The 16,032-nt window shown below is 32.9% G+C and overlaps 1 protein-coding gene across 3 annotated transcripts; it reads right to left on the reverse strand.

The window, feature by feature from the left end:
- Positions 1 to 6,065: 6,065 nt before the first annotated feature.
- LOC140881673 (uncharacterized protein At4g28440-like) lies at positions 6,066 to 9,532 on the reverse strand. 3 transcript variants are annotated; one of them, XM_073287165.1, is made up of 3 exons: positions 9,415 to 9,532; positions 8,668 to 8,872; positions 6,066 to 6,451 (listed from the first exon to the last, which is right to left on the reverse strand). In XM_073287165.1, the coding sequence occupies exons 2-3, from the start codon at positions 8,855 to 8,857 to the stop codon at positions 6,264 to 6,266; spliced, it is 378 nt and encodes a 125-aa protein (XP_073143266.1). In that variant the 5' UTR covers positions 8,858 to 8,872; positions 9,415 to 9,532; the 3' UTR covers positions 6,066 to 6,263. The 3 variants fall into 3 exon arrangements, with proteins under 3 accessions (XP_073143266.1, XP_073143268.1, XP_073143267.1); XM_073287167.1 differs by having other exon boundaries at positions 8,668 to 8,867; positions 9,415 to 9,486; XM_073287166.1 differs by lacking the exon at positions 9,415 to 9,532 and adding an exon at positions 9,254 to 9,403.
- Positions 9,533 to 16,032: the final 6,500 nt, after the last annotated feature.

Below are 16,032 nucleotides of genomic sequence, written 5' to 3' on the forward strand. Positions count from 1 at the left end.
ATGCCCCAATGATATTTACACTTTACTACCCTTCTCTCTTCATATTTACATTCAAGACCCCTCAACTTTTTCTAGATAAGGTTGTAGTCATTACTTTATGCTTCAATTTATAAAGGGTAATTAAATAGCTTCAAATCATATACAAGAATTTTCAAGTATTTCCCATTTCAAAATCATTGAAGAAACGGTAAAGATTGCTATATAATTACCAACTTATTATAATTTTTGTTTTTTTATCACAAATATCATTTTTCGGTATGCACTGAATAAACTCTCGAGCTAATTTAATAGCCTGAAAATTAGGTTAGCCAAGTAAACTATGTCGGAGAAGTTCGTTTAACAAGCTTGTCTTCATCTACTCTACCAACTCGAACACTCCATTGACAAAATATATTTTTTTTAAGATAAGCGAATAGTTTTATTTACTAAATGCATTCAATAATTTTTTTTCATGTATACCGATTATCCCAAAAGTTTCTTAGGAAGTGTTTGCAATCACTAAAAAAAATGATTATTAGCTTTTGGCTTAAAAATTACTTTTGTGTGTTTCTTAAACCCAAATTACGTGTTAGTTTATGCTTAACTTATTTGAAATGCAAAAACTAGTCATATGATGATTATAATTCTCCAAAAGTGATTCTAATAAAAAGGTCAATATTAAAATCAATCTAATCACTTATTTATCAAACACTACCCAACTTTGATTTTTAGATTTTCACATTTGTTTCCAAACAATACCAACTTTGATTTTTCTTAACTTTTTTATAATCTATAAATATTTTTTGATTTTCATATTTGTTTCCAAACACTACCAATGTAACGCCCAGAAATTCGTCACGTAAATTCGCATGCATAACTAGGGGATTTTATAATTTTATAATAATGTGAAAATGTGTTAAATTATTTTTATGAGTGATTATTTAAATTAATTGATTTATTTGCATGTTTTAAATATTATTTCGGTATTTAAATCTATATGATGTGATTTATGAATTTATTTGATAAAGTTTATTTTATGATCGCGTGGGCAGGACCGTGGACGGACGAGATGTTGTTTTCATCCAAAATATTTTATGAGATTTTTAAGAGCCTTAAAATATTATTTTAAGGTATAATTTGAAGAAAATTATGGTATTTATATATATATTTATTTATGTGCTAGTTTTTACCCAAAATAAGTTATTTTAATTACTTTTATTAACCTTTAAAAATCTTCTATTTTATTATTTCGAGATTATTAAGTTTTTAGCAAATTATCATGTATTTATTTTAAGTTTAAATTATAGTATTTATCTATCCTAATTATTTATTAACTAATTAACCTAGTATATATATCCTAAGTATCTACCCAAAATCCCTCCCAAACCTACGATCGTATCCCCTAGCCGCCTCCATCACCCTCTTCTCCACCATCTTCATTGTTCCATCAGATATTTCTTAGCCCCATAGCCGAGCGTTAAAAGTTTTTGGGTTATTTAGAAGATTCGTTCATCTCGGCGAGCCCGATACGCGTCGTTTACGTCATTTCGTCTAAATAATTCTCAAGGCACGTTTGATTCCCTTTCTGAACACCATTTACATCATATTATACTGATTTTATGCATACAAGATCTGATATTGCATGTGTATGTGGTTTAGAATGATAAACTTCATGGATTTTGCATGTTACTCACGTTGTTTGCAAATATGGCACAGTTTTGAGTTGTTTCTGGCCATGCAATGTTCGAACCTGCTGTACCTTGGTTAGGGGTCTGATCTAGGGTCCATTAGGGTCAGTTTACATGAGTGGTTAGGGCCTGGAAGTGGCTGGTTGAAGGCTGGGTTTGGGAAGGGCAGAAGCTGTCGCGCAGAATTTAAGGGGGGAGAAGATGAGTTCATTCGAAACATTTAGCCGCTGGTTCGAGCTGGGGTTAGGCCTCTTAGGATCGGCAGGACCTTGGGGTGGTCCTGCCGGCGGTGCTCCGGCTAGGGGTGGTCGGAGCTAGGCGGTCGAATGGCCAACTTGGGACTGCTCACGTGAGGGATAAGAGGAGAGGCTATGTTTTTGGCAGATGTGGGTGGGTTCCTGGTCGAGAGGGGTGGATTCCTGATCGGGCCGGGTCTTGGGCCCGGGTCGGGTCTAAAGTGTTGGGTCAAATAATGTTAGTCCGGGTTTAGATTTTTATTAATTAGGCTTGGATATTTTATTTTAATTAATTAAGAGTTTAAGTTACTAAATTAATGGGTTGGGCTTGATTAAATTAATTAACTAGACTAATTTAATGGGCTTTAATAATTATGGAAGTGAGCCATTAATTTTTCATGGGTCGTGTGATCCATGAGAATTATTGGGCCAAGTTGTGTTGGGTTTAGTAATTTTATCAGTCTAAATTATAAGTTACCAGTTAGTTAATAACTTTATTAATTTAATTTTAAGTTAATTAGTTAATGGGCTTAAATTATATTTTAGTGAGTCCATTAGTTTTCCATGGGCTTGGGGGCTCATGAAACTTAATGGTCAGGTCAGGTTGGGCTTTTTGGTGTTTGAGTCAGTCTAGGAATTTATAGGTTTAAGTTAAGTGGTCAGCAGCTCGAACAAGTCATTGGCAAAATAAACGTCCGTAAATATATATTTAACTCATGCATGCATTTTTATTAGATATATTAGTATGATTTTTAAGAAATAAATTAAATATATATTTACGGGCAAATTTTCATGAAATAAAAATAATAAATGGGAATTTTTAAGTTCGTGCATCATGTAAGAATTTTTATGATAATTTTAAATGTATGTTAAGAAAAATATATTTTAATGGAAGTTGAAGTGAAGGTGGAAAGTGATGTGGTTGGAGGCCGGGATACCTGGGCCCGGTGACCTTCCTAATGATGTATAAGTATGATGAGCTTATGAATCCAGCTGAGAGGGCTGGTGAAGTGGCAGCACAGAGGTGGAAACCCCACCGCCATGTACGTTGGTTTATAGATTGATCAATCATTTAGTATGATGCCACCGACATGGATACGACCTGTTGAGAACTAAGAAATCATGATAAGTTATTTTATGAGATTTATCGAGTATGATGATATATATTTAGCATGATGATGAAGCAGTATGATTATTTATTTATGTTTATATGCATATAATTTTAAGATCATGCACGTATAATTATTATTCACGTATTTTATATGATGTGTGCTTGTGTGTGGTTTCATTTTGTTATGTAAGGATAGAACGTGCTGAGCCTCTAGGCTCACTAGATTTAAATGGTGCAGGTGAGCAAAATGTCAATAAGGATAATGTGTTCCCGACTGGCGGCGAGGCGTATGAGTATCCAGGCAGCTAGTACCCGTGACCATCGCTCTATTATGAATTTTATGTTGAGACTAGAACATTTATTTCCGCATAGGTTTAATTATTATAGATTTTTAGTATATGCATAGATGTTAGATTTAAGTATTTATTTTCTAAGTTTTCCTGAATTTTTGTGAAAGAAATATTATTTAGGAATTTTATTATGGCATTCTTATAAATTATTATTTAGTAATTAATTTTAAGTATTTAATTGCATGCGTGTACTTTTATTGTATCTTTTGTGTATTTGTATTTTAAATTAAGTAAAGTTATTTTTATGTATGATATATATATGTATGGGCATATATATATTTATATTTATTATTTTATTATCAGAGTTTTGTTAAAAAAAAAAAATCAGTAGGAGTTTTAGGATGTTTCAACCAATTTTTGATTTTTCTTAATTTTTTATAATCTATAAATTTAATCACTTCTACAAAAGTATAAATTTAGGGAGTGTTTTGGAGAGCTTTTTTTTTATTTAAAAGTGATTTTTGTAGAGATTATTTTGAAGTTGGTGATAAGCTAAAGTAAGGAGAGTTTGGAAATAGAAGTTTAAAGATGATAAAAGCTAAAAAAATATATAGTGTTTGGAAAGATAATTACTTCCAAACTTAAATTTTTAGTTAAATGATAATCATATCATTATTTAATTATTTAATTTTTGATAATCACATCTTATGAAAAATGTGTTTATATATTATTATTAATATGAATTTTGTATCAAAAATATTTTATTTTTTTATAACATTATAAGATTAATAAAAACAAAATTATAAAAAAATGACAAAATTTGTAAAATTATACAAGATATGTACAAAATAATTTATGAAAATGCAATATATATTTTTTAAAAATAAATACTCATAATAAAATATGATTGAAATTTTATAAATTCTATTAGAAATAATTAAAACTTATATATAAATAAAATTTAACAATGTATAAAAATAAGGTTAAAAGAAGTTAGGGTAATTACTTAATATGATAAATTTATTAAGGGTATAAATCTCAACTTGTAATTTTAGACCTTAAACAAAAAAGCAGAAGAAAAAAAAAACATCAAATTATTGTTTCTTGCTTTTGGGTAAATGTTGTAGAAGTTAAAGCAGAATTTAACATTTACAAACACTCAAAAACACTTTCATGAACCTAGAAGCTAAAAAATATTGTGTAGAAGCTCTACCAAACTGTGACACCCGGAGCCAAAAAGTCCTAGGGCGGTACATGGTCCGCAATATGGGTGGTTAATACCTGAAAGATGGAAACCCCACCAAAGAATGGGCGACGGGTGACATGAATGAACCGATCCCACACCAGAATGAGAGGTACAAAAGATTTGATATGTACAACTCATATCAAGAAGGTGCATCTTCTTTTCGGAAGCTCATCACATAAGAACTTCACAGTTAAGCGTGCTTGACTTTGGGCAATTATAGGATGGGTGATCCCCTGGGAAGTTTCTCAAGGTGCGTGTGAGTGAGGACATAAGCACGCTGAAAAGACCCGTCTTGATACAGTAAGGCGTTACAAATGGTATCAGAGCCTGGCCTCTCCCAGTACGGTGTGGTTCGGGGACGAACCAAGCGGAAGCTGGTGGGCATGTGACACCCGGAGCCAAAAAGTTCTAGGGCGGTACATGGTCCGCAATATGGGTGGTTAATACCTGAAAGATGGAAACCCCACCAAAGAATGGGCGACGGGTGACATGAATGAACCGATCCCACACCAGAATGAGAGGTACAAAAGATTTGATATGTACAACTCATATCAAGAAGGTGCATCTTCTTTTCGGAAGCTCATCACATAAGAACTTCACAGTTAAGCGTGCTTGACTTGGGGTAATTATAGGATGGGTGACCCCCTGGGAAGTTTCTCAAGGTGCGTGTGAGTGAGGACATAAGCACGCTGAAAAGACCCGTCTTGATACAGTGAGGCGTTACACAAACCCTCCCTTATTTGATGTAAATAATATCTTTTATGATACATATATACTATTGATATAACAAAAGCTTATAATAGCAACCGTTTATTTTTTTGACGAAACTCTCAATCTCAAAATCATACCTCACACATTTTAACTTTGTTATTAAACTTGACTTTAAAAGAAAAGGAAATTTTATTTTTCTTAATTTGTATAGAGTGTACATGATTTTTTATATTTATAATTATAAAAAAAATGATTTTAATAAATCTCATATAATATTTAATTTATTTTTTAAAGTTAAATTAAGAACGTTAAAAACAAAATATAGAAAATACATGATTCGACGTGAGGGGGAAAAGTAGCTGTGCAATCGATATTAATTTCCTTAAGCTGTTACCAAATATTATTAATCTCGATATAACTTATCTTATTCAATCTCGTGTTCTTCTTGACATATAATTTATCCATTTCTTAGTTATTTATTTTACATCAATCAAATCATTAATTATTTATCTTACATCTATCAAATCATTAAATTCAAATTACTATATTACTTCTTATAAATAATATTATTTATATTTTATTTATTGTTAAAAATACAAAATGATAATTTATCATTTTTATATAAAATTTAATCAATCAAATCAAAAAACTATAATCTATCAATCAAATCAAATACAATATTAACTATTATTTCTTATTTATTTTTTATTCCATTCCATTACTTATCTATATATTATCAATCCTATTACTCGAATCAAATTGAGAACAAAACCAGACTAGACTAATTGAATCAGACAACACCAACTTTAATAAGACCATTTCATCCAAGGAACACACCCACAGAAACCAGATAACTTAAACCAGAGCCGTAGATAGTAAAAAGTAAAATCCAATAATTATGAGCCTGGATTCACCTCAAGTATAAAACTGCAAAAATCAAACCTTGTCCACCAAAAGTATCCTCTAAATTACAAAAACAACATTTGTTTTGACATGTAAGGCTCATACTGCTACATCATACCGATCAAATTCAATCAAAGACAAGTTGTTGCTTTCTTCGACCATGAAACTCGCCGGTTCCCCAGCTTCAACTCGCCCAGATCTATCCACTGCAAGCCTCATTGATCCTTTAAACATGTCAATCTTCGCATTTGAGAGAACAAGAGTGTTACCATCCTTGGCCAGATCCACTGAAAATATTCAAATGTATAGATGCAATAGAATTAAAAACTTCACAAGTATGGGCAAACAACATGTGAAGTTTAATCACGTTGTGATGCATGTGCCAAAAAAATTGTTCTCCAGGCTATAATGGAATTTCTGAAAACACATCAATGATCCCCATTGTATAGTCCACAAACTGCATGTACCCATGGATCATATCATTCAAGTAAGCTGTCCGCGGATACATAAATAAAAATATAAAAACAATTATGTGCATACAATCTTGGGACAGCAGTGATTAGTTCATAAGCATGAATCCTACAACGGATTTAAAACTTTATTTTGTCGTATTCGTTCGTCATATTTTTATTATTTGTAGGTTTGACTAAAAGTTGGAGAAATTTTGAAAATGAAAAAAAAAATAATAATAACAAACTCAAACTTCCGGAAAATGAGGAAAAATCATAAATAAGGCAAAGGAATTTTCGGAAATAAGTGACCAGACCTGTGTCAAGTCTGGAACAGCATCCGTGTACTTTCATAATAAAGAAGTTGGAAATGCTGAAAATAGATAGGCACGGACCCCTGACCGGACCCATGTGCACCTTGTCCCCTTTCGTGGAAAATTTCCACATTTCGTGCAGAATTTCGGAAATTAAGAAAACTTTTGATTGGACTCGGTTTTAAGATTTCTTGGGCACAAATTAATGAGGGAAAATATGGCTATTGATAGAAAGATATAAAAGAAAACCTTGACACAACTTAGGAGGACTTTTGGATAATTTTTCAAGAGCCAGGGCTTGGGGTGAATAGAAGACGACACACTTGCAGGAGCAAGATTCACGCGCCATCGCTGCGATTTTCCTCTCCTTTATTTCATTATGTTAATGAATTCAGATATTAGATTTTTTTCTGGTTCTGAAATTATGGATTAGCCGTCTTTTAACTGGGGCCACGATAGGGTCAAACCATTGATTTTTGCTCATGTATTGTATTATTTCATGTTTTAATATATTTTATGTTCTTGATTGACATTTTCGTAGATTTCTTGCATTTAATCTTAACAATTATTTGCATGTTCGTTGTTTGATCTTGATTCGAAAGAGAATAGATTAAAAATAGCTTCAAAAACATCAATTAGCACATGGTTAAACTGACCAAAAATAGTATTCGATTTCGATGTGCGATTCAAGGCGAAAGCTGATGTTTCATAGTTGTGAATGTGTTTTTATTGGATTGAATTCAACTAGAAATAGTTGGACTATTAAAAAAAATAAGTTTATTATTAATAATTAAGATAGGGAATTTCATCGTGACTTTAAATAATTCTTAAATCCGATACGGGGCAATAATTGATTTTTGATATCGTTGTGTATTCCCGGTCATTTTATTTGAATTTCTCCTAAGCTTAATCCGTCATTTAGTTTAATCGGGTTATTTATTTTAGAATAATTTAGTTTATTTTAATAAGTTTAATTTTTTTTTTGATAAGAAACTTTATATAATATATCATAATGTAATAAGTTACAAGAAAAGTGCGGACAAGACATCCGCGAATAGTGAAAGAGCCAAACAAAACTTATAACATCAACAGAAAATAAACGACCAATCCCTTAATTAGTCACAAAGATCACTTCTTTGGTTTAGTTTAGATTACCAACATTCACGTATCTAATGAATCATAAGAAACTTTGATGGGAAAACGATTTTACGGAGAAAAAGTGGACAGAAAATCGAATCCACGGGCAGGTGTCACCCCGAGGAGTGAGGTCTAAGGATTCGTTAAAACATAGACATAACACCTTTGAAATCAAAAGAATCTCATTACATGGATTAAACCTGCGGCTGTAAAATGCCAAAACCATAAATTAACTTATTTTAAGATTCCGGAAAATCAGGCACATATAATCAAGATTTAGAAAAGACGAATATTTGTGAGAGAGATAAAGAGATGACCAAATCATTAGTTACTGGAACAAACCAATGAAAAGTAACACCTTTTCCATTTTCCATATTGCATTTATATCAAACGTGATTGCATTGTTGCCATTCTAAAGCATTAAACCAATCTTCACAGGCAGTCAACAAAGGAAGCAGAGCAAGAGAAAAAAGGTAGAAAAACTCATCAAACCGAATCCACAATTCACAAGTAACAGAAATCGCGAAAGTTGATTAGTTTTCTAGAACATGTAAGAAGCTATAAGCCTATACAGGGATTCCACTTTTAGGAGAAAATACGGACCTTGATCGTTCCTCGCAGCAAAAATAATCATTCCTGTCTCATCTCCCACCAAGCATTCAGAAAAACGACCTTGAGCACGACCTCTCAGAGCCAAAACCTTTGCACTGACAACCTTTACAATCAAAGTGACCCCGGTATCTAACGGGCGTAGCTGGTTAACCTTGGTGATCTGCTTCTTCTGGTCAGCCATATTTTACTGTCTACTCTGCAGTTCAACTTATACACATATATCAAAATATTCTCAGCGTAGCAGGAAAGATCATCTCGTTAAAGATTACACCATGAAAAAAAAATAGATTTTTACCCCGACAAATAAAGAGCTATAGATGAATCGGGAGAACTTAATTCCGCAACTAATTTCAGATAAATTATATAATTCCGCTCATATATTCAAGGAAACAGATCTTTAATCGCAATTCAATTCCAGATAAATCAAAATCCCTAAAATAAGAAAATAGATAAAAACTCCGATACAGATCTATGATGGGTGCGACAAAGAAGAAAAACTAATCAAATCAAAGATCAATGATTTCACCGATAACATGTAATGTAAAAGAAACAACGAGAATTCATTGAGGGCACGAACAAACTCATATCTTTCTTCGATTTGAATACGACTGAGAGAAGCAATGGGTTTCGAGCAGATCAATTGGTGCCACTCACGCAGATCAAGTCAAGAGATTGACAAAATAAACCCTTGAATTAGCAAATGAAGATGTATGTAGGTACAAATTAGAGCCAACCCACCTGAACTTTTGCAAAGACTAATCAACGGAGATTTGGGGATTTCAAGAAGTTGAACTTCGGTGAGGTGAGGTGCGCGAAAATGGAAAATTGCAATTTAGTTTCATATGTTAATGTTTTCTTCCGGCTGATTTTGGTAATTTACATTTTTGCAATTTTCATTTTTTTTTATGGCAAATTGATAAACGATAATAAATTTCCTTTAAATCTCTGAACATAATCTCAAATTTGCATTCAGTTCTTGAAAGAATTGTAAGGCGCGAAAATATTAAGTTTTTAATTACGGGATTTACGATTTAAATTTTGAATAAGAGAGAAAAGATGAATTTAAGAATGTATGGAAATTAGAGATTTCAATTTCGGGTCAGAAATATTTAATTTGAGAATTTTTTGGATTTTAAGATTTTAATATCCGAAATTCTTAAATTAAAAGATTAAAAATATTTGCAATTGATATTTATGGAATTTAAGATGTAATTCCAAGAGTATAAATATCAAGGATTGAATTTGAGGATGAAATCCGAGCAAGGAACCATTTGCAAATATTGAGTAGTTCAAGGACTAAAATGCAATAAGGTCCAAAATGATTTAATTTTAATCCGAGAATATTTAATTTGAGAATATTTAGAGTTTAGAATTAAATTCTCATATTCTTAAATTATTTAGAATTGAAATTGAATTAAATCGCTTGTCCGGGGACTGAATTGCAATTAGGCCAAAGTTCAGGGACCAAAATGCAATTCCCTTGCAACTTGGTCATTAAAAACGTGAAAAGGGATCAGATTCCCAGCCAAGAACGAGAGAAGAGGGCAGAAAGGGTTCCAAGCCAATTTTGCTCTTTCAAGTCCCGATAAAAATTGATCCGCCCGGTAGAATTTTCGATTGATCGTATATGCGGATCACAGCTCCGAGTGCTACGTTTTGACATAAGTTTTATGAAGTTATACCATGTTTGAATTTTATGATGTTGTTAGAATTAATATTTGATTGTATAAACATGTTCTAGCATATACGACGATAGCATATCTAAGACGGATCGAGAAAAGATCGTCGTTTGGACATGTTTTGAAATATTGAAAGAATTTTCGAAAATCTGATTTTTTAGGGGTTGCATATTTCAAAAATTCAGCTGAAGAATTGATGATGTTATATTGTTAAGATGGTGATGATATTGATGTTAATGTATTCGAAATTACCGATTTCGAACCGTTACGCCGCCGGGTTGCAATTCAATCCGATATCAACTATAGATTGAACTTAGCACTAAATATCAGATTTGATAATGATATTGAGCATGGTTTATACTTCATTTCAGTTGGGAATGGAAGTTATCGAAGTCGAATCGACGAGTTCGAGTTCTAATGACTTGAAGTGTTTAAGATTGAATCAAGAACACCTTCAATTAGCACTGATTAAAATGAGCGGGGTAGATTGAGTCGCATGCATTTATAGTATTGCATGAGTATGCTTTACTTGTTTTACAGAATTGTATGCGACAATGAGTATTGATTGCCACTACTTGCTTTACTGATAGAATTACATGCTTATATGCTGATATGTATGCTTGAGTTTTTGAATTCATTAGAATAAGTGAATTCGTTGTCAAGCCTCAAGATAATCAACAAGCACAAAAATGAGGCTCAAGTTGTATCAGATAAGAATATTACAGGTAAGTGAGTTAATTCTAGTTAACCGCTTATATATTGATTGCAAAGCATACATTCATAGATCGGTGATTTGTTATGCTATAATCCGTATCTGATGAGCCTTTATTCATCGTATTTGCTGAGATTTTGCCTTTGAGTAGATGGAACACATTTGTAAGATTCTATGAAATACAGAATTGAGGAAATAAGATTGAATGTGCGGATATCAGGTGTGAGATATTAAGCTAGAATGCATTATAGATAGTAATGCAATAACTGAGTACCAGTTAACAGCTGATTAAATCCGTGCACTGATAAAGCAATAGAAATTAATAGAAATTTATGATATGAGTTTCAGAAATTAGATTTTGTTATTTCAGTACTGGTCATATCACGATGACTGTGGAGGAATGTCAGTAGAAGTCTAGTCGATATATTGAACTAGTATAGAATTAACCTAGAATTGACAGCTATGTCAGTGGTTAGAATGTACAGAAATAGTTCAATGACATATTTCGACCTTTCTACGACATGAATGCAGTTCTATATAGAGTGGTGTTTAGTACGAAGGTATTATGGCAACTCGTATAGAAGAGCATTACTTGAACTGAAGAACTCCAGAAACAGCTAGACGATTGAGTAGAAAAGAGTTCTTGAGTACCGAAATGATGATTAATTCTATGACAAGAAGTAAAGTCGAAAAGATTATATTCGACTATTGTAATGCAGAAATTTAGAGATAAACTCATATCAATAGAGTATAAGAAAAAAATCAGTTACAGTTGAGCTTTCTCTTCAATTTTGCTGAAGCTATTACATCATAGAAATCATGATTCTTGAATTTCTTGCTATCGATTCTGAGGTTTTTGTATTCGACCTCGATCGAGTTTGATGGACTCTTATTCCTTTGCTATGGTCTGTTTTGATTCATTTGCGTTGAGTTTTGAAATACAAGTGAGTTGTTTTACTTAGCAGATTTTGTCATTCAGAATAGTTGATTTTGGATGACTTTGAATTGAGCGAGTTCCTTTGATATGAAATTTGAGAATTATTGATTATTTGATATGTTTATTCAGTATATCTTGATGTATTTGGCTCGTAACTGATAGAAATTCAGATTCAGATCATCAGTAAGATTTATGGGTTTTAGCTAATTGCTGGATTTATTGAGTACAAATATATACTTGTTGAATGTTTATGCTTGACAGATAATCAAACGATCAGAATTGTTGCGATCCAAGCTAAACTCGAATTGGTTTGGAAAGATAAAAGCAACATATTGCTTGAGAACGCTAGATTAAGATAAGAGATAAGACAGCAGAGCAGAACAGATGAATTTTTGCGGTGAATAATCATTTGATTATGCCAGATATTCTAGATATGGAATATCAGATTCTGAAAGAGGCATATGACAACAGATTTAATATCCATTTAGTTGTCTAAACATGTATGACTTACACGTAGTCAGTACTTGGAAATTAGTATTGGAAGAAGAACTGAAAACAGATACGACAGAATTGACAGTACCAATACTAAAATTCCAGTAAAAGAAGCAGAAAAGAAGAACGCAAGTGGTTTATGTAACAGATTAGTTACATAAAAGTTGAAAACAGATCAACTTTGTGAACGACTTTAGTTTGAATCTACACGAATCGTCATGATTTTGCGGTTTAGAGTGTAGTAGATTTCGACAGATTTATGAATATGTTGTATTAGATATGATACAAACATAAAAGATACTTGTCATGCATTTAGCAAGATGATCAGATTACAGGAATTATGGAAATCTATTGTCAAGATAGAGACTTTAGATTTGTTTTCTAGATTGTGGCATTGATTGTCAGATGTTCTGAGTGTTTGGTTGTATGAGATTTCATTATACCATCCTCTGATTAGTGGACTATCAGATGTGATTATCCAGATTTCCGAGGATATGCTCAAAACTATAGTACTAGATTCGGTACTAGTTGCTTGATTATTTGCCACGTGATTACTATGATTCCTGTGACAGCTATTTGATAGATATAAAGACAATATTTTGATGATTGATTGATCAAAAACACAGAATTGTATTTATATTGAAACAATCTTACAGAAATATCAGCTATCAGACCAGATATGAGTCAAGAAACGATAGAGAATATGAAGATTGCTTCGAACAGAATAAGAATAGAGCAGCATTAACAGAGCTAGTAGATGAGTAACAGATAGAGATTGTTGGAAAACTGGCGGTCAGATCAATCACGATTGATACCCGGTGCAGCGGAAGTTTAAAAATTTTATCATGGAACAATTCCATGGTGTGGGTATCAACCATTCAACGATTAAATTATTGTGTGTGTGTAAAATTCAAATAACAATTAATTAAATTTTACCTTCAATCTCGAAGCGAGATTATTGGACACCAACAGATTTAATCTGCTCTTGTTGTCTCTCCCTGGAACCGATGAACTCCTTCAATCAGGTCCACGAATGAGGTTTAAATCCCTCTGACAGATTGCACTAGAAAATCTGTCAGAAGTTTTTCTGCGAAGAGATTAAACGAATCTGATTCGTTATTCCTGACTGCGATTCAAAATCACAGACCGAAATTTTCTCTGACAGAGTGAAAGGGGGGCGACCGAAATATGTTTGAGAGAGAGGCTAGGGTTTCGAAATTCTGCTCTCAAAATAATGACTTGTTGTGTCTAATTTCTGTACTGCAATAACTTATTTATAATGCAGGCCACTAACACCTTAGGGCCCATTAGTCATAAGTTAGGGCCCGACAAGCAAAGCCCGCTCGTTCAGAAATTAATATAAAATTCATCGTGACTCCGATTGATGAACCGATTTCACCAATGTGCACAGAAACCATTTCTGCACTTTTTAAAGTCAAAATAAATTTTCCTGAATCCGAATTCAGTGGTTTCCAAAAATGTCCATCCCTATGTCATTTTAGGAAATCCTACTCCCTTACTCTTATTTAAGAAGTCCAACTCCTTAGTTCATTAAATTTAACTCTTTAAATTTAACTATCTCAACGGGGATTAAAACTCCATTACACTGTGTGACCCTCAATGGTTCAGAGATACAGCTAGCCGTGGGCTCACAACTCCTTGTGACTCGGAACAACACTTTTCCGACTTGCCCAACGAATCATGGTAAAGCGCCTAGCAACATCGCCCCATGATTCCCTAGGTATCACTGATAGTGCCTACAAGAACCAGTAGATTTTGGTTAGCGTACAGTACGGTCCCTTCATCCAAATATCCCGATCGAATCAACAACTGGTATATCGAGAGTCGCTCAAGATTCGATAACTATGCAATACATCTTGAAGATCAAATTAGTGACATCGCATGTGATACTAAGAAACCATTTCTTAAATCACATCAAGTACTCTGGCCAGAGATTTGTCACACTAATATCTCCTCAGATCGCATAGGATATCCACACTCGCAAGTATGTGGTGAATCCTTGACAACAATGCATCGACTCCTATATGTGTCGTAACTGTACCCAATCCCGACACCTGATGACCCCCATAGAGTCGGTAAACGAGTCAAAGCACAGCACTAGCATATAGAGTCTCCATGATGTTTCAAGTCGTAAGGACTAATGGTGTACAACCAAAACCACGGACTTCATCCACTCGATAAGTGATAACCACTTGGAAAGTCCGAATAGGGTAGTTCGATTATTCATCCTATGAATATCCATTTGCATGCTTCGAACATCTCCATGTTCCCTACCAATGAAACGTGGTACTCCGCATCGCAAATGCTAGTCTCAAACTCGAGCGATCCTTATCCTTATTATCGGACGGCTCAATCGACTAGGAACAGTTTAGAATATACAGTGACTATAAGATGTATTTCATGATAGACATCTCCATGTTCTACCACATCTTACATACACTATAGTACATTCAAGGTCTTTATCAAAACAACAATAGTATATCACAATATAACAATATGAAGTAATATAAAGTCATTGCCATTAATAAAAGTGTAAATTACATTAAACAAAAGATTATTTTTACAAAGAGTCATCAAAGCCCATAGCCACAAGTTGGCTCACTGGGCACCCACTCTTTCAGAGATTTGAAGCCTAAACAGAATGATCAGAAAAGAAATTTTTTCCCAAGCATCATTAGGTTCAGAAAGAGATTTTAGAAGCTATGAGTATTTGATCTAACTAGTTGATTAATACTCAATCGTGAATTGTCAGATAAATGAATTGTTATCTATATGCATTGGCTGAAGAATATCAGCTAGAATATGTATGTGCATTCAATTCAGATACAACAGAAGTCGATAAGATTGTAAGCAAGACAGACTAACTAATGTAGAGTTAGATCACGAGAAAAAAACAACTTAGATATAAGTTGACTCAATGATTATATATTTTACAGAAGTGATCAGGAAGAGTAAGATATTATAGAAGAGAAGATATCAGAATAGATATCGAAAGCTTAGAGAATTGAAGTCAGTATTACTTTAGTCAGCTATACAACTTACGAGAATCAGCAGTAAGATCGAATGCGATTTCGAGGATGAAATCATTCCTTAGAGGGGAGGAATTGTAAGGCCCAAAAATATTAAGTTCTTAATTACGGGATTTACGATTTAAATTCCAAATAAGAGAGAAAAGATGAATTTAAGAATGTATGAAAATTAGAGATTTCAATTTCGGGTCAGAAATATTTAATTTGAGGATTTTTAGGATTTTAAGATTTTAATATCCAGAATTCTTAAATTAAAAGATTAAAAATATTTGCAATTGATATTTATGGAATTTAAGATGTAATTCCAAGATTATAAATATCAAGGATTGAATTTGAGGATGAAATCCGAGCAAGGAACCATTTGCAAATATTGAGTAGTTCAAGGACTAAAATGCGATAAGGTCCGAAATGATTTAATTTTAATCCGAAAATATTTAATTTGAGAATATTTAGAGTTTAGAATTAAATTTTCATATTTTTAAATTA

This window comes from Henckelia pumila, chromosome 2 (assembly GCF_033568475.1).
Source record: "Henckelia pumila isolate YLH828 chromosome 2, ASM3356847v2, whole genome shotgun sequence".
In the NCBI taxonomy this organism is placed as follows: Eukaryota; Viridiplantae; Streptophyta; class Magnoliopsida; order Lamiales; family Gesneriaceae; genus Henckelia; species Henckelia pumila.